At 57.1% G+C, this 27,218-nt stretch overlaps 1 protein-coding gene across 3 annotated transcripts; it reads right to left on the bottom strand.

The window, feature by feature from the left end:
• Positions 1–258: 258 nt before the first annotated feature.
• On the bottom strand, positions 259–12,085 carry BOK (BCL2 family apoptosis regulator BOK). 3 transcript variants are annotated; one of them, XM_074364754.1, is made up of 5 exons: positions 11,571–12,077; positions 10,828–11,079; positions 7,964–8,092; positions 2,127–2,290; positions 819–1,084 (listed from the first exon to the last, which is right to left on the bottom strand). In XM_074364754.1, exons 2-5 carry the CDS (start codon positions 11,048–11,050, stop codon positions 959–961), a joined length of 642 nt encoding a protein of 213 aa, XP_074220855.1. In that variant the 5' UTR covers positions 11,051–11,079; positions 11,571–12,077; the 3' UTR covers positions 819–958. The 3 variants fall into 3 exon arrangements, with proteins under 3 accessions (XP_074220856.1, XP_074220855.1, XP_074220857.1); XM_074364755.1 differs by lacking the exon at positions 2,127–2,290 and having other exon boundaries at positions 259–1,084; positions 11,571–12,085; XM_074364756.1 differs by lacking the exons at positions 10,828–11,079; positions 11,571–12,077 and adding an exon at positions 9,010–9,467.
• Positions 12,086–27,218: the final 15,133 nt, after the last annotated feature.

Genomic DNA, 27,218 nt, shown 5'->3' with positions numbered 1-27,218 from the left:
AGGATCATGGAGAGCAGGGCTGCCCGTGTGCGTGAGTGTGTGCATGCGTGTGGCAGCGTGGCAGCACACTTGCGCGTGTGGGAGCGTGTGCACGCGCATGCGTGAGTGCCCCACTGCGGCCCAGGGAAGCACAAAGCAGCCCCAGTCAGGGAGGACCCTGGGGGGCTCTGCTCCGTGTTTCATCACGTTAATCCTCTGCCCTCTGTCCGGTCCCTGGTGTCCTAGGAGGACAGGCGCAAGGAAAGCAGACAGGGTTGCTCTCCGTTTACCATGAAACTTTATTGGGACCGAACACACACACACACCGTCCACCTTGTTCATGGACGCTGGTATTCATCGGTCAGGTGTGCGGCCTGGAGCCCCCCACCCGGGTCCCTGCCCCACGAGGGCCCTGCCATGGGTGGAGATGCACTCACTCCAAAAGTGGATGCAGCAAACACCACATGAGCCTTCTGCTCTGTTCGTGGGGTCAGGAAGACCCCCCCCCCGCTCCTCCAGCCTTGGCAGCACCAGAGTCACCTTCAGGCCAAGTGTCCAGGGCCCCATGCCCATGAGGACCGAGGCCGGCTCATGTCCTGATGTGGTCCCTACACGGACGGGACCCCGGCATCGAGCGAGAGCTTCCTGTTCCTGGCTGCTTTCCTCTGGGGCCTGGGAGGTGACCCTGACTTTCCGGCTCTAGAAAGAAGGGGACAAGCTGGGGCTGCAAGAGGGGAGCAGTGGGGAGCGGCCCCCTGTCGGCACTGAAGCCCAGCTCCAGGCCCAGGGAAGCCCCCCTCCCAGTCCCCCTTCCGGAGGGCCTGGGTCTGTGGAAGAGGGGCTCAGGGCAGGGCCTCCAGCTTTGACGCAGGGCTCCGAGGGTCTTCCTGGCTGGGAGGGGGTGGAGGACGATGCTTTCGGGGGCCAAGGGCCTCTGGGGTTGGGGGGCCGGGTGGCATCCTCTGCCCAAGACAGCAGCTCATCTCTCCGGCAGCAGCATGAAGAAGGCAGCCTTCAGGAAGCGGCCACAGCTGCAGAGCACGGCCACAAGCCAGTGAGAGCGGAGGCCGGGGTCGGTGCTGACCACGCACTTGAGGACGTCCGTCTGAGAGGGAAGAGGGGTCGGTCAGAGAGTGGAGCGCCCTGCCCGGGTGTCAGCTGGGTCAGTTCAGGGAATGCGCGAGGCCATTTAGGGAAAGCGTGTGGTCCAGTCTGGACGGAAGGCTCCACCCAGCTTGGGACCAGACCCAGCAGGAGACTCAGTTGTGGGAGGGAGGGAGGGAGCTGGCCGGGCCAGCAGGCAGGACACTCCTGAGCAGGAGGGAGCCCTCTGGCCCCCAGGACAGGACTCCAGTGTCTCCAGCTCAGCCACCTGCTGACTGCCCTCTGCTCTCAGGGGCTGCAAACACCCTGGTGTCCTGCTGCGGGCACTGTGCAGCCTGGGTGGCAGGAAAGGATAAATCCCTCAGCACAGGAGCAGGAACTGAGCTTTCCAGAAGCCCAGTGCATGGCCGCTCCTTTCTTCCTTATTTCTTTCTAGTCCTAAGACATGACACATTACCCCTGCAACCCAACCTTTGGCCAAGGTGTCGAGCATCCCTGTGCCCAGCCCCAGCTGGGCTCCAGGACAGGAAGGCAGGGTGGGACAGAGGGTTGCCCACAGCCACGTGAGTCATCCAGGAAACAGCACCCTCCCTGCCCAGGGCTGCCTTCAGCTGAGACTGCAGCCCAGCGGCCCACTGACCTCCACCCATGGCTGCGACCTCAGCAGAGGGCTGAGCTGTCGCCCTGGTCAGTGGGGCCACACGCCTTCGCCCACCAGCCACTTTACAGAGGAGAAAACAGCTCTCCTGTGGCCTCCACGCCCGGGGCCAGGCACACAATTGTGGGCAAGGAGGCAGCGTGGTGCGTGACTGTGACAGCAACCCTGCAGGGGCTCTGGGGCAGAGGGTTTTAGCTGTGGAGTCAGGGCCTGGGGGGCTGCAGGGAACAGGTCCACCCTGCAGCTGGTCTGCAAGGACCCCTGGCCTCATCCCTCTCCTGGTGTCCTTGTTCCCCTCCTCCAACCCCACCACCCCATCGCTGCCAGCGCTCGGTGTTCGACTATTGCCCGCCTTCCTGGCACCCTTGCACCCCTCCCCCCTCACCCATCCGCCGCGCCTCCGCAGCCAGGTGGCCAGGGTCTTGCGCACGAACTCCCCGAGGCAGTCGACGAGGGCATGGACCATGGCAGGCTGGGCCTGCCGCACGCAGTCCACAGCCAGCCCCGCGGCCACGGAGTACAGGGACACCACCTTGCCCCACGTGATGCCTGCAGGGGGAGATGGACGCCGGTCAGCAGAAGGCCACCAAAGCACAGCTCAAGTCCAGCTCGCGTGGTCATGTGCAGCCATCTCACTGATGACTGGGGTCGGCACTCAGGGGGCCAGCCCCACCCACAGCCACAGCTCCCCACCAGAAGAGATGCTCCATCAGCTTGCTGCCCACCCTCACAGGAGGTTCTCAGGCGAAGATTTCCTGAGCCTCCACTCCACACCTGCACACCTGTATGCCTCTGCACCTGCACACCTGTGCCAGAGCCTAGTGATGACCCTGCCCAGCCCACCGTCCACTGGAGGAAGTGGTGGAACAGAAAGGCAAACAGGGAATAGGAGGTTGAGGGGAGCTGATGCCAGGTGCGATAAACAGGAGGTGGTGTCACGGTGCACCTGCCCTGGCTTGTTGTCTCCTGATGGCCCGTAGGGACGGCAGGGTGTTTTCCATATAAAGAGGCTGAGGCCCTAGGAGGAGCGACCTCCCCGACCACTAAGCCACTGAGAGGCAGAGCTGAGACGGAGCCGGCCCGGGACGACAGGCCACCTGGGGAAGAGCGCTTCCCTAGCAGAGAAAGAGATCTCGTAAATCAAAGAGAAAAAGAGAGACCTCTCAGGTAAACACAGAACATGAACAGCCCACTCACAAAACAAAGGTACAAATGATACACTAGACGAGTGAAAAGGGCTCACCCTCACTCACACCCAGAGAAGTGCAAGTTAAGGGAGATGTAAAAACTGCAGCCTATCAGGTTAAAAATCCAGTCACACAGCGGGGACCCAGGCAGCCCTGCAACCCGGTGACTGACGGGGAAGGGCTGGCGGGCACTCGGCAGCATCTGTGGAAGGACTGAACACAAGCAGGCCAGCGACGGCGCCTGCGGGAAGCGGCACCTTCCAGAGCAAGTGTGCTCCCAGCCCACCTCCAAGCCACAGCTGGACCACCTGTTACAAGAGCACAAGTCGGCACGAAGAAATGCCTGTTCACCAACATTCACGGCAGCCCTGTTCACAGTCAGCGAAGGTGGAAATGACAAAAGACACAGTGAATGAAAAAGCAAAACGTGGTCTGACCGCACAACAGCATCAAGGAGGAAGGCCACGCTGACACCGGCTGACCTGGGTGAACCTCGGAAAAGTCACGTTCGGTAAAAGCAGCGGCTCCAAAGGCCACGTGCTGTGCAGGTCCATTCAGACCAAATGTCCGGAACCGTCAGGCCCATGGAGACAGAAAGAGACCAGGGAGGGCTGAGGCCGGGGGCTGGGGTGTGGACGCGTGACGGCGGCGTGATGGCGGGTGCTCCGAGTTCTTCCGGGAGACAGAGAAGTGGAGGCTGCGTGGCACTGCGTGCACCACTGCCACCAAAGTGTTCGGTGGAAAATGCTGACTGTGTACACCAGACACTAACACTGTAGATCAAATCTTCAGTAAAAATGTAAGAAAAATGCTAACTGTATGTTATGTGAACTTCACTGCAATGAAAAGAAAGTTTAACACCCCATAAATCAGGCCATGTCACTCCCCTGCTTAAACCCCTCCTGTTACAGTCACTTCCCGTCTTCTAAAATGAATCCAAGACTGAGATCCCGCCCGAGCAGGCCCCTTTCCTTCCCCCGCTCCCAGCCTCGAGCACGCTATTCCAGCCCCACGGCTGCCTGTGGTGCTCGCCCACCCCCGGGGTGGTTCAAGGTCCTCCCTCCAAGTGCCACCCAAGGCACAAGGATGTCACACCACACTCCCCGTTTACCAGCTGCTCCCAGCACCTGCCTGGTGGTGGGCTCTGTTCTGCCCACGGCAGGGCCCTTGGCACCCAGCAGGCACCCAGCACCACCAGAGGTGAAGGGTCTGCAGAGGAGGGTGGGACAAGGAAATGATGTCCAGATCACCCGCCATGGGATCTGCAGAGAGAGGCTGGCTGTCGCCCGAGGGGACGTGTGCCCGCCACAAGCACTGGTCAGGAGGCTGCCCGCAGGGTGGTCTCCAGGGGCGGTGTCCTGTTTTCTTTGAGCTCTTCATGTTTTCTTTACTTTTTCTGGAGATACAATCTTACTACCATAAATTCATCCTTTTAAAACGTGACATCCGACCTTTTTAGCATATTGACAACTTTGAACCATCTCCACTGTCGAATTTCAGGATATTTCCATACCCCTGAGTCCCTGTCCCCGGGAGCATCAGGCCCCTATTTCCTGGCCCCTAGAAACCTCTGATCTACTGTCTCCCTGGAGGTGCCTGTTCTGGATGTTTCATACCAGCAGACTCACACAACACGCCCCATTGTGTGTCTGACTCCTTTCTCTGAGCAGAATGGTTTCAAGGTTCCTCCACGTTGTTGGGTCTGTGGGCACCTCACTCCTTCCTGCCGCTGAGTCACATACCATCACGTGGGTGGACCGTGTTTTGCTTATCCATCCATCAGGTGATGGCACATGGGGTGTGGCCCTTCGGCTGGTACAGATGCACTGCTCCGAACGTTCGCGTCCAAGTCCTCGTGCGGACACCTGGCTTCACTCTCCATGGGCAAGACTGAGGAGCGGACCTGCAGGGTCACGTGGTGGCTGCATCAGGTCAAACCACTAGAGAAACTGACAGACCGTCTTCCACCGCAGCTGCACCTCACCCACACTTGGGGCTCTCTGGCTTCCGGGCTCCAGCTGTCCCGTGGGTGTGAGGCGGGGTCCTGGTGGGGTCCGATGCGCATCTCCCTGGTGACTGAGGTGCTGAGTGCTTCCCACGCACTTACCGCCCATCTAGACGTCTTCCTTGAATAAACGTCTATTCGGAGCCTTCACTCATGTTTAAATGAAGCTGTCTTTTTAGCACTGATTTCTAAGATTACTTTATCTTGCGTATTTTCTGATCTTTAAGCGATAAAATGTTTTATTCTTGTCATAAGAAGGAAAAAATAGAAACACTTGCCAACTCTCAGTTTTTCCACTGAAGGGAAGTGAGACACCCCTTCAGCGAAGATGCAGCCACAGCCAGGGCAGGTGAGGGAGCTGCCAGGAGGAAGGGGGGGAGGTCCAGCCTGGGGGTCAGAATGTGTGAGGTCCAGCTGCTTGGGAGAGGCCACGGGCGGAGGGTTGGGGCCTGCAAGCATCTGATGGCGGGAGCTCGCCTTGTGGATAGAGGGTCCGTGGACACTGAGGCTGGGATGGACAAGGAGACCTCAGCGGGCAATAAGCAGGAGGGTGGGAGGGGCAGCCCCATGCTGGCCAAGTGGGGCGGTCTGAGGGCCAGTTAGCAGCAGAAGCGAGTGGACCCGCAACACTCTGCTCCCTGGAGCTTGCTCCTACTCCCTTTCCCAGGGGCTCCGAGGTCCAGAGAGGTTAAGAAACCATATGCAGGTCACACAGCCCACACCAGGGCAGGTGGGGGTGTGGAGGCTGGCCCAAGAAAAGGGTGACAGTGCTGGGGGGTAGGGGTGCTTGAACATGGAGGGGCACGTCCTGCTCCAGAGATTTAAACCGACCTCTTTACAAGTGAAAGAACCGAGCAGCCTGTGCCCATTCATGGCGGCCACACGCTCCTTCCTGCCCCTTCCCTCCTCTCCCTCCCAGGCCCTGCCCTGTCCTCCCAGAACCCAGAGCCCTCCTGGGCACCTCTCAGGCCCATCCCCGCACTGAGAGGGCTGGGCAGGCAAGGGTGGGTGCTTTGACCCACCCCCTCCTCCCCGCCTGTCCCCTGTCCCCTGTCCCCTCTCCGCACACCCGCCACCACCCTGGAGCCTGGCCCCCCTCCCCATTCAGTCCCAACCACCAGCAGGGCCAAGCTGCATTCTCAGAGGTGACCCTTCCTTTTAAAGCCAGGCCTCATCTTGTAAACCAGCCACCAGCCTGACAGCCCGGAGACAGACACGGGCGGCCACCCACGCGCCGGCGTCAGGCCGGGACCAGGAGCCCAGGGAGGCCTGAGGGCAGCTGTCAGCCCTGGACGCCCGCTGTGCCCTGCTTCCTTCCTGGGCCCCACCCCCTCGCTGCCTCCTCCACTGGCCCTGCCTGAGTCACCGCGAGGGCTGCTCCCCACCGCCACCCCCCACCCCCAGGCCCACGTCAGGACTGTCAGGCCCACCCAGAGCCCACCCGGGCCCTCCCCTGGGACGTCCTGGCCATGCTGACTGCTGACAGGAGGTCAGTGCTGACCCGGGGCTACCCGGGAGGAGGGGACTCTGCATCCAGTGGTCCCGTGCCCCCTCCACACTGGCCACAACCAAGGGAGGCCTAGCTTGCCAGGCCCTGCTCGGCCCCCAGTTGTCTGGCCTGCCCACCAGGGGTCGGAGGAGCCTCCTTGGGAGAAGACCCTGGAGATCATACAGAGAGGTCAGAGGAGCTGGGGGTGCGGCAGCCACTCCACTGAGCATCCTTTCTTCTGCAGGGGACGGCAGGGGGACGGCCCCCCCAGGGCATGGGCTGTTTTCAGGTGACAGGGACTGGGGCTCCCCCCAGGATCCTCTGCTCCAAAGCCCTGCCCTGCTGCTGTCCCAACCATCCCACAGATGAGGAGAGGCGAGGGCTGTGCTGGAGTCACACTGCTGGTCAGGGACAGAACAGAGCCGCCTCACAGGCAGGGGCTCGAGGCTTCCCTGCTGCCTGGGGCCTCTCCTCCTCCTGGTGGCCCTCCCCACACTCGATGCCACATGGCCACTCCTACCCCCACACCAGCTGGGCTGGCTCTAGGGCCCCCAAGCCCCCTCCCAGAGGGCTAGGACTGGGCGTCACAAGGTCCCCGGGCCAGAGCAGCACCGTGTGGTGCCGGGAAGCCACCTGTGGGACCGGCAGATAGACAAGCTGCTGCACTCTATCTGCACAGGGGTGGGGCCAGGGTCACCTGGATGGCTGGCAGGGCCTGGCATCTGCTACGGACCAGGTCGCGGGAATGAGGCGGCTCGCCGAGCATGGGGCGCCAGAACAGGGCAGGGGGTCACAGGTGGGCAGGTGAGCCCAGGGAACGGGAGGGGCTTCGTGGGGGGTGCCTCCTAATGCCTCCCTGAGCCTGGAGGCACATATGCAGACAGGAAGCAGCGGGAGCAGACATCACCTGCTCCTGGGGCACAGACGGAGGCTCTGGAGATTCACAGGTGAAACAGGTGTGTCGCTATTCCCAGTGACGTCCCAGTGAGCCACTCCACCGGGACTCACACTCCAGGGCCTCCCTCTCACCCACATGGGGCTGTTCTGTGACTTGCCTCTGACCAACAGAATTTGGCAGTGACACTGTGACTTCTCAAGTCATAAGAGCTGGGCAGCACCTACCTGCGCTGCTTGGGACCTGGAACCACGCTGTGAGAGAAGCCCAAGCCTCGGAGGCCACGTGAGGATGCGTGCAGGACAGCTCGGCCCCAGTGCAGCCAACAGCTGGGACAAATCGGCAGCCTGCGACGTGCAGCCCAGCCAGGACCTCAGGTTCCTCCAGCCCCAGCTAATGCCTGACCAGAACTGCACGAGAGGCCCCATGCCAGCTGCCCAGTGGGCCCACGGTCTCAGACCAGGGGAGGGACCATCCATCACCGTCTGAGTTGCAGTTTGGGGCTGGTTTGTTACACAGCGGGAAAGCATGTGTCGGCGCTGGGCGGCTCCCCTGTGAGCCCACCCAGTGCTGCAGCCCTGCCCTGACCCACAGACCGTGGGCCAGTCGGCGCTGTGGGCACCTTGGCATGGACGTGCAGGCCTACCTGCAGAGAAGATCTGGGCCGCCACAGCCAGGAAGGCGTCAGTCACTACGGTCTCGGACTGCAGGGAGATGTTCAGCTGGCGGGCCACGTTGCGGTAGATGCTGGGCCGGATCAGCTCCAGCTCATCCGCTGTGTGGACACATGGGAAGACCAGCTGTGGTCACACAGGCAAGGAGCAGCCCACCGCTCGGCCCGTGGTCACAGCTGACCTCCCCCCCTGCTGAGCCGCCATGATCCCTGACCTCCCCCACCAACACACCACCCACCCCACTTGACACCCCGCCCACGGCCCCTGGGGACAAGACCAGGGAGGTACAGTGGGCACCCCCAGACCTGCCTCTGGGGCCTGCCCCTTCTGACAAGCCAGCCACGCCTCCCCCTCCCACTCTGGGCAGAGCCGGCTGGGCCGGTGGGGCGGGAATCCCAGGCCATGCCTGATCGGTGACTCACAGCCCACAGCAAGCTGCCCAGGCGGGCAGGCGGCAGTCTGACGGCAAGAGGCCAGAGCCCAGCATGGGCAGGGACCACACCGGCGACCCCACACAGGCGGGTCGCCCAGCCACCACTGCCTCAGAGGGGTGTCCTCGCCCAGGACCCAGCAACACTCGGTGAGCCAGGAAGTGGAGCCCCTGCCCTGGGCCACCGGCACCACCCAGGGACAAACCTGGGTTCCAGGTGCCAAGCAGGGGCATCCAAGGGGGCGGCCACACTCAGCAGAGGGAGGCCCTCTCAGGGGCCCCATCTGTGCGCGCACTCACTGCCCTGGCAGTGCTGTGCCCGGAGTCCCACATGCCCAGGACTGGGAGTCCCCCAGCCCAGCCGCTTCTCCAGCCAAAGCAAACAGGGAAACGCCACCGCCTGGAGGTCCCGCAATAAGGGTGCTGAGGCGCCCCTGGGGCCAGCTGCACTCCATCTAATTAAGACCTGGAACCAGGGCAGAATTGAGGCAAGGCTGGCGGAGTGATGCGGGAGGAGGCCTGAAAATTCCCAGGGCTTCCCACGCATAGACCCCAGGGGCTCCTGGGGACTGGCCCCAAGAGACTGACCGTGGGGACTCGACCTGGGCTTCTTCCTGTTTGTGGCTGCCCTGGGAGCTGGGTGTCTGTGCTGAGGAGGGGTTGGGGTATGTTGGGGCAGGGTCAGGTGGGGGTCATGCTGAGCAGCTGCAAGGGTGGATACAACAGACGACATGAATGAGAACACTTTGGGGCTCCAAGCCATCTCCCTCCCAGGCCCGTTAGCCGTCTGTCAGGCACTGAGCCCCAGGGACTGGCCATGGTGAAGCCGGACGTTGGAGAAGGGCCTTGAAGGCCTGGCCCCCTGAGAGGAACAGCACGGGGGCCCTTGGGCCCTTGGCTCGTCCCTGCTCCCTGAGCCCCAGCCAGAAACGTCCCGAGCTCTCAGGGTCTGATGTCACAGCTCTGAGGGGACAGAAGCCAACCGGCCTGATAAGCAGAGCCCGAAGCAGGACTTCAGACAAGTTCAAACAACAGAGACCCAGGGCCCCGCTCTCAGACGAGGAGGTGGAAGCTGTGGGGGCAGTGTCACAGAGCAGGCAGGGACGGAGGCAGGACTCCCTCCTGCCCACTCCAGCAGTCCCAGGCAGGGGGGCTCGCAGGAGGCCAGGAAACCATATTCTCCAGGGCCCTCTAGAACACTCCCCCAGTGCTGTCCCCACAGCCCAACTGGAAGAAATGGCAGTGGGCCCTGACCTCATGTGAGTCCAGGCACTCTGGACCCTTGGCTGGTCCCCAGCCCCGCCTGCTCTCCACACCTAGAAACCTCTCCCCTGTCCCAAGGTCAGTGGGTACCACCCTTGCCAGCAGCCCTCTGTGCTGGCCCCACGGCATCTGTGTGTCTCCCCCACCACACTCCCGGGCAGGCCAGGGCTACACACTCCTGGGCAGGCCAGGGCTACACAGCCCTGCTTCCAGGGACAAGCAGACACTAGTGCCAGGCTGAAGAGGCAAGCATCCCCCTTCATGGGGCGTTTCCTCCAGCCCAGGATCCAGGGCTAGCCTCTTCCCGCACTCTGCCTGGGGAGCCACCGGGTAAGGGCTCCAGTTATACCACCAAGTCCCCACCATGTGCACACTCTGGGCATGGCACTGGATGGATTGGGCGAGTACAGCCTCAGTCACGGTGGTGAAGTGGACTGACTGAGTCAGCTGGACTGGTCCCTCCCTCTCTGGGGTCTTTGGAGGAGATGGACACAGTTACTGGGCTGTGTGACCCCAGAAACAAGTACCCCCGATGTCTACCCAACAAGCCATTCAAGTGAGATTTTTGGCTACCCAGCTTCAGCGGGGGTTCAGCTCTCCTGGGGCACTCAATTTCCACAGGGAGCCCTAGGAGAGCTCCAAATTAAGAGGAAAAAAAAGCAGGATTTCAGCCAGTAACTGCAAGGATCTATTTTCCAAAACAAATATGGGGACACGTGGTCCGACAAAGGATTTTTCTGTCCAGCTGAGTACAAGGGTCACTCTGAAAGTTCAGCCACCAAAACATTCTTCTTCTCGGAGCTTTCTATCCTTTATGGCCAGAATGCCTGGAATCCGGACTGAGCAGGCCAATCTGGGGAGGTCTGCCGGGTGAGCAGGCGGGTGAGGATGACCAGGAAAACAGAGGGAGTGGAGGCAGCAAAGGACAGCGCGCTAGGCTCCTCCTTCTCCGGGCACCCCGGGGCCAGCCCCCTCTCTGCACCGAGGCGAGACTTGGGGCTTGCAGGGACGGGTGCTGGCCGGGTCACCCGGTGGGCGGGCCACTGCGGGGACAGCTGTACCCTGAGGCGCAGCGGGCCCCGCCCCAAGGACCAGCTCGGGAGGGGCAGCCTGGGGACCCGGCCCAGCAATGCCCGCACTCACCCAGGCGCAGCAGCACCGCGCACACCTCGGCCAGGCGGCCGCCGGGCGCGGGCGCGGCGCGCTCGGGCGCGCTCCAGGCGAGGCCAGCGCGCAGCAGCCGCGCGTGCACGAACTCCCGGCCGAGCGCCTTGGCCTGGGCCACCAGCTCCTTGTCGGTGGGCGAGCGGTCAAAGGCGTCCATGATCTCGGCGGCGAAGACCGAGGAGCGCCGCAGCACCTCCATGGCGGGGACGCGGGCGGGGGGCGCCACACCTGCGGGCAGACACGCTCAGCCGCGCCCGGCCCGCCGCCCGGGCCTGGCTGGCGGAGGGGAAGGCCGGCCGCGCTGGGAGGGGAAGCGGCGCGGCGTGCGCCGGGATCGCGTCCGCGCGCCGGGCCGGGGCGCACAGGGAGGCAGGGCCGGGCGCGGCTCTGGGGAAGGGCTTCGGCCTGAGGCGAGTAAGCGTTCTGTTGTGCCCCAAATCTTTAGAAGCACGGTGACACATTCTTTTCGATTCTGAATTCACTCACAAAGATCCCCCCGGCTGCCAGGGATAGGAAGGACAGCGGGGAAATGGCAATTTGCTCTGGGGCCGCCGAGCCCGCGCTCGAAGACGAGTGCGGGGGCGGCGGAGGCGTGAGCGGAGGGCACGGCCCAACCTGCTCCTCCCAACCAGCCGCAGCCAGGACCCCAGCCCGGCCCCCCATCCCGGGCCACCCACCTCCGCCCCTCGCCGATCCCGCAGTGCGGCCCGCCCGCTTACCTCTCCTGCGGCATGTCGCGGGCGCGGAGGCCGGGGAGGAGCGCTGGCTTCAGAATCTGCTGGCCGCCGTCTCCGCGGATCTGGATCCTTCCATTCAAACCGGCGAGGACGCGCGCCCCGCCCCGGCGCCCGCCCAGTCCACGCCTGAGCTCGGCTGGAGCGCGGAGTGCGCGGGGCCTCAGGCGCTCCGGGGGCCCCGGCGGCGGCGGCGGCGGCGGCGTAGGAGGCGAGGGGATTGCGGGTAGCAAAGCGCAACTCTCCGCCGGCGAGAGGCGAGGCTTGGGGCTTTGCCTTCTAAGGAAAAGGCAACCCCCGGGGCGGAGCCGCGGCCAGAGCTTCCCCGCTGCCTCCCCGCTTGAGGAGGACCCCGCGAGTTCCCGGTGTGCGCCCAAGGAGAACCACGGGCAGGAGCAGGTCCCGCCTGGCCGCCTGATGAGGACCTAGCTCTGACACCAGCCACCGGGGTTCTCACCCGTAATTATCTTACGGATTGCAGAGATTCTTTACATGGTCTGGCTACTGTGTCCCTGGTCTGACACATGGCTTGGTGGTGTAGACGGAGACTTGAACTTGCCTTGTATGGAAGATGCTGCAAGACCTTCCGCCGCTCTGGGTTTGCGACTGCGCGTGCTGAACAGGAGTCTCTCAATGAAGTCCGATTTATTAGTCTTTTCTCTTATGGTTGGTGTTTTTCCATTAGGATATTCTCCTGTCTTCTTTTAGAAGCTTAATTGTGTCAGTGTTCACGTTCAGATCTATGACGGATCACAAATTAATTCTTGTGAATGTTGTGGTAGGGGGTGAGAGCTCACTTTTTCCCGCGTGGCTACCCGGTAGACCCACCATCACTTACTGAAAGGCCATCATCTTTCCACCGAATTGGAGGAGTCCCCATCAGAGATCAAGTGACCATGTATGTTCTGGACTCTTTTCTGTCTCACTGTTCTGTTTTTCTATCCTTTAGTCAACATTACACAGTTCAAACAACAGGCTGAATCAGCTCGCACTAATTCACATACATGCAGCACTTCTCCCAGTAGCTGTAGAATACATGTTCTTCCCATGTGCACATAGAATGTTAGTCAAAATAAATGTCGTGGGCTATAAAGCCTCGATAAATTTCAAAGGACTGAAATCATACAAGTGTGTCCTCTCTGAATTAAGTTAAACCTCAATAACAGGAAAACTACCAGAAAGCCTCCAAGTGTTTGGAAATTAAACATCACACTTCTGAATAATCAGTGGGTTAAACAGTACATCAAAAGGGAAGTCATAAAATATTTTTAAGTGAACAATAGTGAAAATATGACATATCAAATGGTGGGGGTGCAGGTAAAGCAGTACTTCAAGGAAAATCTATAGCTTTAGATGAAAGGTTGAAAATTAGTGCTCTAAGCTCCACCTCAAGAAGCTAGAAAAAGAACAACAAATTAAACCCAAAGGTGAATGGAAATAAAAATGAAAGAAGTTAATGAAACAAAGCAAAAATCAGAGAAAATCAACCAAGCCACAAGTTGGTTCTTTGAAGAGATAAATGTAATTGATCAACTCCTGGAAATAAAGTATAAGAAAAAAGAAAACACAAATTGCAATATCAGGAATGAAAAAGAGGGCATCACCACAGACACTACAAACGTTAAGAGATAATAAGAGGATGGTGTGAACAGCTTTATGACAGTAATTTGAAATTTAAATGAAGCACAGTTTACTATATGCAGTAGAAAATCTGGACTTAATTCATAATTTAAAATCTTCCCACAAAGAAAATTCTAGGTTCAGATGGTTTCATTGAGGAATTCCTCTAAACGGCTGAAGAAATACCACCAACCCTACACAAACCTGTACAGAGAATAGAAAAGAAGGGAACATTTCCCAAATCATTTGTGAGGCCAACATAGTGGTACCAAAACCTGTCATGGAGCTAGGAAATCCCCTGAACTTCTCTCTGCCTTGGCTTCCTTGTCTGTAGAATGGAGGAGACAACAGTTTTATGGACTGAATCAGTTAATCCATATATACAATCGCCTGTCAAATTGCAATTGCTCAGTAATTGTTAGCTGATTTTTCAGAAAAGCTCTAAAATGTGAGTGTGCAATTTAATGTACTCTTTAATGCAGAGTCTGGAGCAGGACAGAGTCTGCCTCTGGCATTTCTTTTTTTTTTTTTTTCCAACTGAGGTATAGTCAGTTACAATGTGTCAGTTTCTGGTGTACAGCACAATGTTCCAGTCATACATATATATATACGTATTCATTTTTATATTCTTTTTTTTAAACAGAAATATACTTTATTCTATTCTTGTAGAGCAGTTTCAGGTTCACAACAGAACTGAGCAGAAACTACAGAGAGTTCACACATAGCCTTCCCCACCCACACATACATACTCTCCGACCCTCAACATCCCTCATCAGCGTGGCATGTTTGGTACAATCGATGAACCAACATGGGCACATTATTATCAACCAAGTCCATACAGTTTACATTAGGGTTCACTCTTGATGTACATTCTGTGGGTTTTGACAACTGCATAATGACATGTAGCCACCACGATAGCATCACACAGAATAACTTCATTGCCCTAAAAAGCCCCTGTGCTCCATCTACTCATCCCCCCTCCCTCCCCCCAAACCCCTGGAAACCACGGTCTTTTTACTGTTTCTGTGGCTGTGCCTTTTCCAGAATGTCATTTGGTTCAGACCGTACAGTTTGTAGCCTTTTCAGACCAGCTTCTTTCATTAGTCTTTTAATTTCTTCTTTGTCTTTCATGGCTTGATAGATCTTTTGTTTAATGCACATATATTTTTTAATTTACATATATGTACTGTTCATTGTTTCTAAGAACTTTTATAGCTTTAGCTTTTAATGTTATATAGTTATCAAAGGAATAAAGCCAACCACAAAATAAGAATTAACTCAAAAAGATACATACACCCTGCTATTAACGGCAACATTATTTATAATTGCCAAGATAGAAAAGCATCCTACGTGCACGTGAATAGTTGAATAGATAATGGAGATGCAGCATGTGTGTGTGTGTGTGTGTGTGTGTGTGTGTGTGTGTGTGTGTGTGTGTGTGTATGTATGGAATGGAACACAGCTCACCCACAAAAAAGAAGGATATTTTGCCATTTGCGGCCCTTTATTCACTTTTTATTTTCACTTCAAAAACTAGAATTTTATAACTGGCAGAAACATTTCCATTACATCAAAAACAGCAAAATACCTAGAAATAAACTTAACCAAGGAGGTTACCTATACTCTGAAAACTGAAATGACACAAAGAAATGGAAAGATTTCTTGTGCTCTTGGAATGGAAGAATCAACACTATCAAAATGCCCACATTTATATTCTTTTTCATTAAAGGTTATTACAAGGTATTGAATACAGTTGCCTGTGCTCTACAGAAGGAATTTGTGTTTTTTTAATCTATTTTTATATATAGTAGTTAATATTTGCAAATCTGGAACTCCCAAATCTATCCCTTCCTGCCCCTTTTCCCCCGGTAGCCATAAAACCTCTGACATCTCTTCAGAGCACTCAGGCTTGGGGTTCCCTGTACTTTGTAGTTGGAAATATGGAAGCTCAGGATGGGAAAGGAACTTGCCCAAGGGGTCCCTGCAGGCCGAGGCATGGCAAGATTGTGACCATAGGCCCCTGTAGCGTCCCTCTGGCCGGGGGAGAACCCATGCCCGCGTACAGGAGACTGGGTCGCTCGCTCCTGCTGCCTGTGCACACAGTCTCACCTTCCTCCTGCACAAAATGGGATCACATTCTCTGCTGCCTGTCTCCCGGGAGTATGGGTGGGTGTGGCACGACTTGGGCTCTGTGCCTGGAACAGGTGGACCTCTCCCCGGGCATTTTGGATCAGCTCACAGCCGGGTGTCCGGACACAATACAGGGCCGGGAGGAAATGGGAATGATCCGAGCATTTACCAAAAGGGGAGGTCAAGCCCATCAGTGGCACCCAGACCTCAGAGAGCCTGGGCCAGGCTGGAATCAGTGAAGATCTGCCCCTCGAGGACAGGGGGAGGCTGACCTGATCTGCCCAGTCCCAGCCCCCAGCTCCCCAAGCGTGAGCTGACGCCCCTCCAGTTGCTGTTGGCCCTGTTTTCTGCCTCTGCGGGTCCCTGCTTTCCACTCTTGTCTCTCGTCTGAACGCTCCGTCTGTCCTGCTCTTGACCCCACTGGTGCCTGGTCAGTGACGAGCCTTCTGAGTGCTGACTCCAGCCCAGACTGGCTTGGGCATGAGGAGAGTTGTTGATTTGTGTGACTAAAATGTCCCATGAGACAGCTACTTGTCTTAGGCATGGCTGGGTCCAGGAGTCTGTTGCCATCTGTGGGTCTTCTTGCACGCCTACGTGATGGCTTCACTCTCAGGCAGGCTGTTCCTGAGTGTCTGCAGACGACGCTCCCACAGCTCCCTGTCTACACCCCACAAATTCAGTCTTTCCCAGTGGAAAGAAGCCAGTCTTCCCAAGGAGCTCCTGGGAATGCCCTGGGGCCAGCAGCTTCTGTCTCACCTTCCTCTCTAAGCCAGCTGTGGCTGGAGATACAAAGGGGCCTGGTTGTTTGCCCTGGTCACCTGCCTGGCTCTGGGTGGACTGCAGAGCCTGTCAGTGCCACCAGACAGCATGGGTGAAGGTGGGCTCATAAGCCCCTGTGGGAAGTGATCAAGAGGGGGACCCTGGCTTTCCACAGACACCAGCTCAGGCCCATTGTGTGGGTCACAATTTGGGAAGCAGGTGGGCCCATAACCCAGTGACACCAAATTCAGAAAGTGAGTGGCTTTGTCTACCTCTGATGTGGACGTGGATGGGGTCCCTGCCTGTTCCTCCTATTGGCCGTGCAGAGGCCCGTGTCCTCCCACCCTCCCAACGCGATGACGTCTGATGTGGGCCGTCAGCCTTCGGGGTTTCCCTTGGCCGCAGCTATGTAGACAGCATGCAGCTGACCCCTCAGAGCACCCTTCCCCATGGAGGGAGTAGCAGCGTCCTCTCCGGCTGCTTGCGTGTCAGGACTAACATCTTACAGACACGTTATGGCCCTGCAGATGCTTGTCAGTTGCTTTTCCAAATGCGTCCGTCACTGTCCATCCTTGAGGCCTCCCCTCTGTCCTCCTGGCCCTCCGCTCTGGTCCACCCTGGGTAAGGAGCCCCATCATTCTGTCTTCTGGCCTTTCCATGGGATTCTGATGCCTCGTTCCTATTCTTTGATTGTTGCCTTAACAGTACCATGGTCTCCCTTTCATGCACACAGTATCTTTTTTGTTATAGTTGAAGTTCAGTTGATTTGCAATGTTGTGTCAGTTTCTGATGAACAGTGTAGTGGTTCACTTATACATATGTATTATTTTTCATATTCTTTTTTATTTATAGGTTATTACAAGATATTGAATGTAGTTTCCTGTGCTCTACAGTAGGACCTTGTTGTTTATCTATTTTATATATAGCAGTGTGTATCTGCTAACCCCAAACTCCTAATTTATCCCTCTTCCCCACACCCTTTCATCTTTGGTAACCATAAGCTGGTTTTCTATGTCTGTGAATCTGTTTCTGTTTTGTAAATAAATTTATTTGTATCATTTTTTAAAGATTCCAAATATGATATTTGTCTTTCTCTGTCTGATTTACTTCACTTAGTATGATAATCTCCAGGTCCATCTATGTTGCTGCAAATGGTAGTATTTTATTCTTTTTTATGGCTGAGTAGTATTCCATTGTATAAATATACCACACCTTCTTTATGCAGCCATCTGTTGATGGACATTTAGGTTGGCTCCATGTCTTGGCTGTTGTAAATAGTTCTGCTATGAACATTGGGGTGCATGTGTCTTTTTGAATTAAGGTTCCCTCTGGGATATATGCCCACGTGGGATTGCTGGATCATATGGTAAGTCTATTTTTAGTTCTTTGTGGAATCTCCATACTGTTTTCCACAGTGGCTGCACCAAACTGCATTCCCACCAGCAGTGAAGGAGGGTTCCCCTTTCTCCACAGCCTCTCCAGCATTTGTCATTTGTGGACTTTTGAATCATGGCTGTTCTGACTGGTATGAGGTGATACCTCATTGTAGTTTTGATTTTCATTTCTCTGATAATTAGTGATATTGAACATTTTTTCATGTGCCTATTGGCCATTTGTATGTCTTTCTTGGAGAATTGCTTGTTTAGGTCTTCTGCGCATTTTTGGATTGGGTTGTTCGTTTTTTTCTTATTAAGTCGTATGAGCTGCTTATATATTCTGGAGATCAAGCCTTTGTCAGTTTCAGCTTTTGCAAATATTTTCTCCCATTCTGTAGGTTGTCTTTTTGCTTTGCTTATGGTTTCCTTTGCTTTGCAAAAGCTTAAATTTAATTAGGTCCCATTTGTTTATTTTTGCTTTTATTTCTGTTGCCTAGGTAGAGTGCCCTAGGAACACATTGCTAATATTTATGTCAGAAAATGTTTTGCCTATGTTTTCCTCTAGAAGCTTTATAGTGTCTTGTCTTATGTTTAAGTCTTTAAGCCATTTTGAGTTTATTTGTGTGTAAGATGAGAGGGAGTGTTCTAACGTCGCTGATTTACATGCAGCTGTCCAATTATCCCAACACCACTTGCTGAAGAGACTGTCTTTTCTCCGTTGTATGTTCTTGCTCCTTTGTCGAAGATTAATTGGCTGTAGATGTGTGGGGTTATTTCTGGGCTCTCTGTCCTGTTACATTGATCCATGTGTCTATTTCTGTGCCAGTGCCATGCTGTTTTGATGACTGTAGCTCTGTGGTGTTTTCTGAGGTCTGGGTGGGTTGTACCCTGTGGACACAGTATCTTGTCTCTCTGGGGATTGTGATTGGATGGCTGGCATCCCCGTGCTTCCTGCTCTGACCCTGTTCTTCGGGCAATTCTGTGTCGTTTGGTCCATTCCTTGGCTGTCCTTCCATGTGGACAAGAAGGTCCAGCAGCTCCTTATGGGGTCTAAGCAGAGCCTGGTAACTGGCTGGCCTCTTTCTTGGGGTCCCTAAAAGGAGGTCCTTTTCCTGGGCAGTTTGACTTCTCCTGAGAAGGGTCTTCAGGTCTCCTGCCTGGGTTGGGGAAGGGTCTAGGCATCCCAGAGCAGAGTGCAGGAAAAGGGGCCAGGACCCCCAGGCCAGGAGGTAGCACCTTCTTCACCCCCTCCCCCAGGCCTCACTGTCCCCCAAGATACCGTGGCTGGAAACTCTCAGACTCAGTTTCTCTGGAAAAGGGGGTCTAAGCTAGTTTTGTCCCAGAGTCGGGGGGGGGGGGTGGGCTGTGGGAGGTGGGGAAGGGCAGGAGGTCAGACCCCTCCCACGACCTGCACCCTCGGGCAGGGACCAGGTGATGACACTCTCTGAGTGCAGTGGTGTTCTTCTGTCTCCACAATATTCACATCTCTGTCCCTGGACAGCTGGTCAGGCCACCTGACTTGCCTCAGCCAATGATACTCAAGCAGAGTCCAAGCAGAGGCTTGAAGGTCGGCTGTATGTCTGCCTCCCTTGCTTTCCCCTCTGGGACAGGTCAGCCCCATCCCAGAGAGACTGCCTGACCTGCCTGGCTCTGGGGACCAGGCCAGGATGGGGACCCTGTGTGAGCAGAGCCGCAGGGGACCTGGGGGGATACAGTGCCTGCAGAGAAGGAAACCTTGGCTGCCGCAGGCCACTGTGGTTGCAGGGCTGTTTGTCACATGGCGTAGCGGCAGGGCTGACAGCCGTGGTGCTGAGGCAGGTAGCATCCTCACCTTCCGGTTAGAATCCGGTGGGAAACATAAAATCTCTCATCTGTTCTTGTCTCCTCTCCAGTCTCCTTTGTTCTTGTGGGCTTCCCTCTGGTTTTAAGATCCCTTCTTTGTCACTCTAGAGGGGCTGGCTGAGGGAGACGTGGCTGATGAGCCATTTTCAGCTGGGGCTGCTGTTACCCCGTGCCACTGGCAGGTGTGCAGACATCACAGTCCGCCCCGTCCAGTCCCCTTCAGAGCAGGCTTGTGGGGGCAAACTCCCTGAGTCCTTGTGTTTGAAAATGCCTTTAATTCCACTCTTGTGCTTGACAGATTGTGGCTTGGACCAGAATTCCAAGCATCACTCCACTGTCTTTATACTTGGTGTACATGGCCACCTGATTCTTGTCCCCTTTTCCTGATAACCTTCCTTCCCTGCTCCGTCCCTTCCTTCACTCCTTCATTCATGTCCTGGGGCTGCCATAACAAAGGACTGCACTCTAGATGGCTCAGAACAGCAGACACCTGTTCTCTCTCAGTTCTGGAGGCCAGAAGTCCCAGAATAAGGAGTTGGGGGGCTGTGCCCCTCGGAGGCGGGGACTCTGGGGGAGGATGTGTCCCAGGCTCTGTCCTCGCCCTGGTGCCTTGTAGCTGCAGCACGGTCACTACCATCTCATCATCTGGCCTCACCCGGTCTCCTTAGAAGGACTAGTCGCTGGACTTATGAGGCCCGTGTGACCCCATCTTGACCAGGTTTGCAAAGACTCCATTTCCAGATAAAGTCACATTCACAGACACTGGAGGTTAGGACTTCAGTATATTTTGGGGGGACACCATCCAACCCAGAGCACCCCTCTCCATTTTAAAGATTTGTCTTCATCTTTAGAGTTCTGAAATTTTACTACTCTGTGTTGGGTCAAGATTTTATTCCCCCTTCTTACCTGAAAACCTACATTTCTCTTCAGATTGGGGGAAATTTTCCGGGGTGTGTGTGTGGTCTGAGTGTCTGTGTTTCTGCGTGTTCTGTTTGTCTGTCTGTGGGTGGTGCCCCCCATCTCCCCCTGGAACGCCCCCTGGCAGGTGGCGGGGCTGGTGGGTCTGTCTTGCACCCCCCTCTCGTTGTTCCCCTGGGTTCTGCAACCAGGAGGGAGGGGTCTCCCAGCTCAGCCTGCAGCTCATGAGTCTATTCCCTGTGCTATCTCCAGTCCCATTTTCCGAGTCCAGGTTCTCCAGCAAGAGACACACTTCCCTTCGGCAGACACCACGCTCTCCTGCCTCCCCTGAGACAACAGCCGTCTTCCAGAGCCTCCCCCGGTTGCTCCATTAGTGGTTTCCCAGGCACCGGGGTTGGGGGGTGCCTTTTCCCCTCAGGCTGGTGTTTCCTGCCCATCTTGGCCTTCTTCCAGCGCCTGGTGTGCTGGCGAAATAACCAGCCCCAAGATGTTCTGGTCCCAGTCCCTGGGGTACGCTAACTCTCGCGGGCCGCAGGGATTTTGCAGATGTGATTATGCTGGTAATCTTGAGTTGGGGAGACCACCCTGATTGTCAAGGTGGGCTAAAAGGCTCCGAGAGAGGCTGGGTTGGAGAGATGCTGTGTTGCTGGCTTCGTAGGTGGAGGAGGGGCTATCAGCCAAAGGATGCTGGCAGCTTCTAGACCCTGGAAAGGGGAGTGGATTCTCCCCTGTCGACACCATTTTTCACCCCTGAGACCCATTTTGGACTTCTGCCCTCCAGGCTGTCAGACAAGGGGTGATGTCTTGAGCCATTCAGTTTGCAGTGATTTGCAGCCTCAGGAAACACGTGCTGGGAGTCATGACTCCAAGTTCAGGAGCCGTCGCAACATGCTTGCCTTGGTTCCTCTCAGCCTGGGGCGGCGGAGGGGAGGCAAGGAGAGCTGCTGGGGGGCACTTTGGAACCTGACCTGCTGCCCCCCCAGGGTGACCTAGACAGAAGACAAATATGCGTTCATTTGATAAATTCTGGAAAATAAATAAAAAATATTAAACATTTGCACAAAAGAGTCATAGCTGGCTCACAGGCAACAGTTGTAGATGGTTCAGTGCATTTCTCTGCAACCACAGGAGAAAGAGAGGGAAGAGGGGCTGGTGGTGGGGCGGGGGGCAGGGGCGGCATGAGCCGTTTCTAACTGTTTCTCCCCCGTGTGTCACAGCTCCCGCCCCAACTTTTACAAGCAGCAGTTTGGTGTCTCTGCACCTCATTCCTCTTTATGCGCGTATCACTCAATTATCTCTGACACTGGGGTTTGAAGCATGCGTTTTTTTCACTGTTGAGCTAATTGTGTGTCTCTGATCATTTTCTTAGCCTCGGTACCTGGAAGCTGAGCTGCCGGCTCATGGGAAGGGGCACTTTGAAATCTCTGCTTCTGGGGCACATTCCTGGGGAAAGCTTGTGCCCAGGGAGCCCCACCGCCAGGGTCCCAGCCAGAGCAGGGCCAAGGAGTTTGGGCTTCGTCCAGTGGGCTTTTGGTCTGGAGCCTAAGGCAATCCAGTCTGTGCCCGAAGAGACAGTGCTGTTGTGTCTGGAGGCGGGACGGGAGGCAGAGGCACCTGGATGTAACCAGGCTTCACCCAGCAGGGTTTGAACATCTCCAAAAAGTAATTCAGTCTTGGAAGGTGAAGATTGCTATGTGAGGCCAGAGAAGGTGGCCCAGGCCCCAGGGGACACCCATGGACATCAGGGCTGCTTGCGCCTTGGTCACCCTGGGCCCCAGAATCCCGCGGGCCTGCAGGTGGGCCTGCCTGGGTGAGTGCTCATGGGGTTTGTGAAGGATGCTAGGGAGAGCCCGTCAGCCATACACCCAGTAAATACCCCAGTGTGCCCCAGCAGGTGTGCCCCCAACGTGCCAGATCTGGGGCCCTATGCTGGGCAGAGAGGAGCCCAGCTCAGGCCTGTCCCAGCAGCCATCTCCGTGGCCCGTGCACCCAGGGAGGCCTAGGCTGATATACTGAGCCCCACCCTCCCTGGCTGAATGTTCACAGAGGCCCACCCTAGGCCATCTCCCTGGGTGTGGGAGGAGGACGGTGAACACCTGGCATGGACTAGCTGACCCCTGGGAGAGGCAGACATCCCCCAGGGTTGCACAGCACACTAAGGAAGCCGGCTGAGGCCTGGATGTAGTAGGGAGTAGGGACTAGGCCTCCTGAGTGGGGCAGGGAAGGCCCGCACTGGGCCCCCAGTCTCAGAGCTGGGGCCTGAGGTCAGGCAGCAGGTGGCAGTGGGCACAGGACACAGCCCTGAGCGGCCAGAGCCGCCATGGCAGCCCTGTCTCCTCAGCACCCTGGGCTGCAAGGCCGGGCCAAGTCCAAGTTCCGGGGAGAGAAGGGGCTGGGGTCCTCAGGGGCATCCCGGAGGGCAGCTCTCCACTCTGTCTACCTCACAGGGTCCAGCCAGGGTGGGGAGGGGTCCCGGAGGTGGGCGGGGGCCACCGGCCACACCCTCACCTGCCCTGGGAGAGGTCAGAGGTGGGCGGAGGGGAGGGAGCCCACAGAATCGAGGCAGCCCCCCGGGGGGGAAGGTGCCCTGCAGTTCAGGTCACTGCTGGGGGAAGCAGGCCTCATCCCTCCCTAGAGTCTCCACAGTTGGGAGGATTCAGTGGCGGGGAGGGAGGGCCCCGACCTCCTCCTCACAACTCAGCTCCGAGGGCAGAACCCAGGATGCAGGGCCTGGGCCGAGGGGAGGCCCCCACCCTCCCGTCTGCCCACACTGCCCCTGGAGCTGGGGACCCTCCATGCGTGCCTCCAGCCCTGGCCTTGGCCCAGCTGCTGGCCCCACACCCCTCTGGCAGAGGCCATAAACTGTAGACCCTTCTTCCTCGTCTGGGATAAACGATTAACCTCAGGTGTGGACCTGCCAGCCTGGGCCCAGCAGGGTGGGGCCGGGGTGGGGACGCCTGCTTGTCCTGCGCCCCAAGCTCATGAAGCCATGGCCCCCACGGTGTGCGAAGGCTGTCGGCTGCAGGATGTGACAGGGAGGCGTGAGGGGCACCGAGACTGAGTTGGGGGTGCAGGCCTCACATCCCTGGGGGTGGCCAGTGGCCCCCAACCTGCAGCCCATGTGGACCAGAGAGCAGGCCAGGGTCCTCAGCCACTCCAGGAAACAGGGACCGGCGCCAAGGATGGACAGCCAGGGGCCCTTGTCCTCCTCTTGAGGTGCTCATTTTTCCCGACAGGAGTTCTTTTTCTTCCGTTTTCCCTCTTCCTGAGGCTTCTTTATGCACCAATATGCTATTTTGAAATACTCCACATTGTTCTGAGATTTCAAAGTCAAGGCAAACAGCCAAAGACAACATATTTTTCTGGCCATAACGGTAAATCCTGGTCACTAAAGTCTACTTGAAAAATTAGAAAAGCCTGTATTAAAAGAAAAATTTTACATCCATATTGCTGTGTGGAGATAAGGTCTGTGGGTATTTTGGCCTATTTCCGCTCTGATTAAATTAATATACACATTTAGACAGAACGAGTGTGTAGCTCTGAACCCTGGTTCTCACTCAACACTCTGTACTGTGTTTCCAGGGCAACCCTTCAGTGGCCAGTGGCCGTGCGGCGTCCCATCCCATAACTAGGCGCTCCACCTGCTCCTCTGGCGGCCTATCTTCACCCACCAGGCGTGCATGCCTGGGACACCCCTGCCCTTCTTGGCCGCTCCCTCGGCCTAGAAGCGGGGGGTCTGAGGCCAGGGTTGCCCCTGTGTGATGGGGGCCCCTGGGGGCGGCTCAGCCATCTGCACCGCCTCCCATTGCTGCCTGTGTCTTTGGAAGAGGCCAAAGGGGCTGGTTCAGCCCAAGGAGAGAGGCCAGGCTGCCCCCTAACCCTCACCGTCCACCCAGCACAGCCTCCGCACCCTCGCCTGCCGCCTGCCCTCCCCTGGACGGAACATGCTTCTCCCTTCGACCCCAATGTGACTGGAAGAGGGTGCGCCTGGAGCAGAGGCCACACCCTAAGCCCTGGGCTCAGACCAGGGCCCAGCAGAATTCTAACCTCAGCACCTGGGTCGCCCTGCGATTGGAATCTTTAGGGACAGGCCAGGAAAGGGTCGCAGGGACAGAAAACACATGTGCCTCACTGAGGACCCTGGCCTGGAGATGCCAAGGGGAACCTGAGATCTGCTGGCAGAGAAGCCCCCCCACTGAGGGGGTTAGCACTGAGCATCTGCCCTCCGGGGCCCCCTCCCTGACAAGCAGGGCCTCTCATGGACAGGGGCCGGGTGGTATCCCAGCCTTCTGAGAAGTTCAGGAAGACTCACCAGGTCCCCAATGGGACATTTCTTCCCACCTAGCCTGTCCAGAACCCCCGCTCTCTGTCCCCAACCCGCTTGCCCCTGCGCTGGGGCAGCTCCACCCTGGGCTGCAGACCCGCCCCAGCCTGGACCTGCGGCCAGCTGTGTCCTCCAAGCCAGGGCCAGGTGAGGGCCAACCCCCACCACTCCAGCTGCCTGAACCCTTCCTCCCCTCTGAGCCTTGCTGCCTGGATGGGCAGCCCTGCCTGGCCCCTGTGAAGGCGGGAAGAAGAGTTCCTGTCCCACAGCGTTATCCCTGTTCCTGCGGCGGCACTTGCCCCGGGCTCAGCGCCCTCTCTGCAGGAGGCTCACCTGCCTCTCCCCGCTTCCCCTTGATACCTGCCCAGCCCGCTGTCTGCCTTTGCTCCCGGGCCCTGACATTTGTCTTTCTAGCATAGACCTCTGAAATATTATGGCCTGAATTGTGTTCCCCTAATTCATGTGTTGAACCCCAATGCGATGGTATTTGGAGATGACCCTTGGGGGGCACTAAGGTTAGACGAGGTCCCATATGCCAAGAGATTCCCCTTCTCTGTTGTCATGTGAGGAATGGCCAAAAGGTAGGCACCTATGAGCCAAGAGGGCTCTCCCAGCAAACAGCCCTGCCGGCCGGGCCTTGACCTCGGATTCCCAGCTTCCAGACGTGAGATGTGCGCGTCTGCCCTCTAAGCCGCCTGGCTGGTGCTCTGTCACGGTAGCCTGAGCGGACTGACCTGAGTCTGGTGCCCAGTAGTCAAAGCAGCTCACGGCCCCCGCGTCTGCTGAAAGCTCCCACACCCAGGCACGATGGGTGCCCCTGCTGCTGGGCGGCTGAACCCCCAGCCCTCCAGGAGGGGCTCGCCTGTTGGGTCAGCAGCCATCCAGGACTCTGACCTGCAGGTTTGCCCACTTCTGAGGTGTAAGATCCCCTGGCAGGCAGTGTGACACCCCCAGTGGGGAGGACAGCACCGCACAGGGCTCCTTGTGTCAACGCACTTGAGGGCCCGGGAAGAAGAGGAAAATGTAGCAAAATAACCAGGCAGGGATGCGTTTTGAGTATTCATTACCCGTGTCCTTTAACTCATTCTAAGTATTTAGGATTAAGTTTTTCGTAATGACTGTGTTTAACACCCAGCTCACAAAATCCCTGAAAATTTAAGGACAGGCTCTTGGGAGCCCCGCAGGATTTCTATTTCCCTTAGTGGCAGAATCCCCGACCTGGGGATGCAGAGGGCAGCAGCCTCCCGCTCCCTAAGCCTCACCCTCAGCTCTCCTAACCCTGGTGCTTCCAGCACCTTCCAGGACTCCCTCAGCCACCGTGTCTCCCAGTGTCCGGGGCGGAGGTCCCAGCCACAGTCACAGGATCTCCACTGATGCCTTGGCCCACGTTGTGCCCCAGCGGCCTTCGTGGGTGATAACCAGCATGGCTGCTCTTCTGGGCTCCTGGGGGTCCCGGAGGGTGCTCCAGGCTCTCTTCTGCAGGCTGTTCCTGGGCCAGCTTCTCCAAGCCAGTTTCCCAGCGTGAAGCCCCGGGGTGGCAGCCCTCCACGATGCAGAGTGGCTGGGCCCGGGGGCTGATGGGCCAGAGGAGACTTGCGACCAGTTTCTGCAGGGCTGGAGATGGTGCCTCAGGTTCCAGCTGTACCTGCAGGGGGCGCTGGGGTAGCAGCCACCCGACCTCCTGCCGGGGCACCCGGGTCGGGTCCTGGGGTCCCCTGTCCGGTCGACACTGACCCAGGCCCCTCAGGGCACCCCCTCCACCTCCTGGCTCCCACTGCCTCTCCCTAGGCCCTGCCCCTCAGCTTCCCCTGCAGAGCGCAGTGGGGAGTGCCCACTGGGGTGCCCGGCCCTGCCCAGGGAGCAGAGCCCCGGAGAAGGAGCCCCAGCAGCTCACACCTGTATGGTTGGGGTTCCGGCCTTGTCTGTCCCCCTACCCTGTCCCCACCTTGCACAGGCTGGGATCTAAGCCGGGCGCTGCTGTCCCAAGACTGTCATCCAGCCCCTGCTCGGGGATTCTGATCCCTTTCTGGACCACGGAAGGTCCTCTTTTATCTTCAGGTCCAGCCGTGTCTCCTACTCCATCTCTGTCTGTCTGTGTGTGTGTGTGTCTCTCTGCCTCTCTCCTGGTCTCTTTTCCCAAGGTGTTCAGAAGTACTCAGTCTAGGGGTGGGGGTGGCACACCATCCTGGACCAGCTCCCTGAGTACTGAAGACACTCAGGGAGGCCCTGCCGTGAACATGGACGCTGATGTCAAGGAGCAGGGGACCCCGACAAGCAGCAAGACAGCAAGGTGTCCAGGGTGGTGTTTGTATTGCTCGGCGCTGTTTCTAGGTGGGGAAGGACCACAGTTTATGCGTTCACCCCGATGAAGGACATCCAGGGTGCTTCCAGTTTGAGGCGATTATGAATAGACAAGCTGTAGACAGTGATGTGCAGGTACTTGTGTGAAGGTAAGTTTTCACTTCCCGTGGATAAAAACCCAGGAGGGGGAATGCTGGCTCACATGTAAGGTGTACGGTTGACTTTCAAAGAAGCTGCCAAATTGTTGCCCAGAGTGGCTGTACCATTTTGCATTCACAGCATTTACAGTGTATAAGGGTCCTGGGTCTGCATCCTCACCCTCGGTGACTGACACATCTGCTTTGCCAGGACCTAGGGGTTTCC

The sequence above is a fragment of the Camelus bactrianus genome, chromosome 5, assembly GCF_048773025.1.
Source record: "Camelus bactrianus isolate YW-2024 breed Bactrian camel chromosome 5, ASM4877302v1, whole genome shotgun sequence".
Lineage (NCBI taxonomy): Eukaryota > Metazoa > Chordata > Mammalia > Artiodactyla > Camelidae > Camelus > Camelus bactrianus.
This window is presented reverse-complemented; position numbering and strand designations above follow the sequence as displayed.

Coding starts and splice junctions, on each gene's coding strand:
- BOK (XM_074364754.1), bottom strand. CDS start 11,050: ATGGAGGTGCTGCGGCGCTCCTCGGTCTTCGCCGCCGAGATCATGGAC. Junction 8,093..10,827: donor CGCGGTGCTGCTGCGCCTGG/GTGAGTGCGGGC, acceptor GTGTCCACACAG/CGGATGAGCTGGAGCTGATC. Junction 1,085..2,126: donor TGCGGAGGCGCGGCGGATGG/GTGAGGGGGGAG, acceptor CTTCCCTCTCAG/ACGGACGTCCTCAAGTGCGT.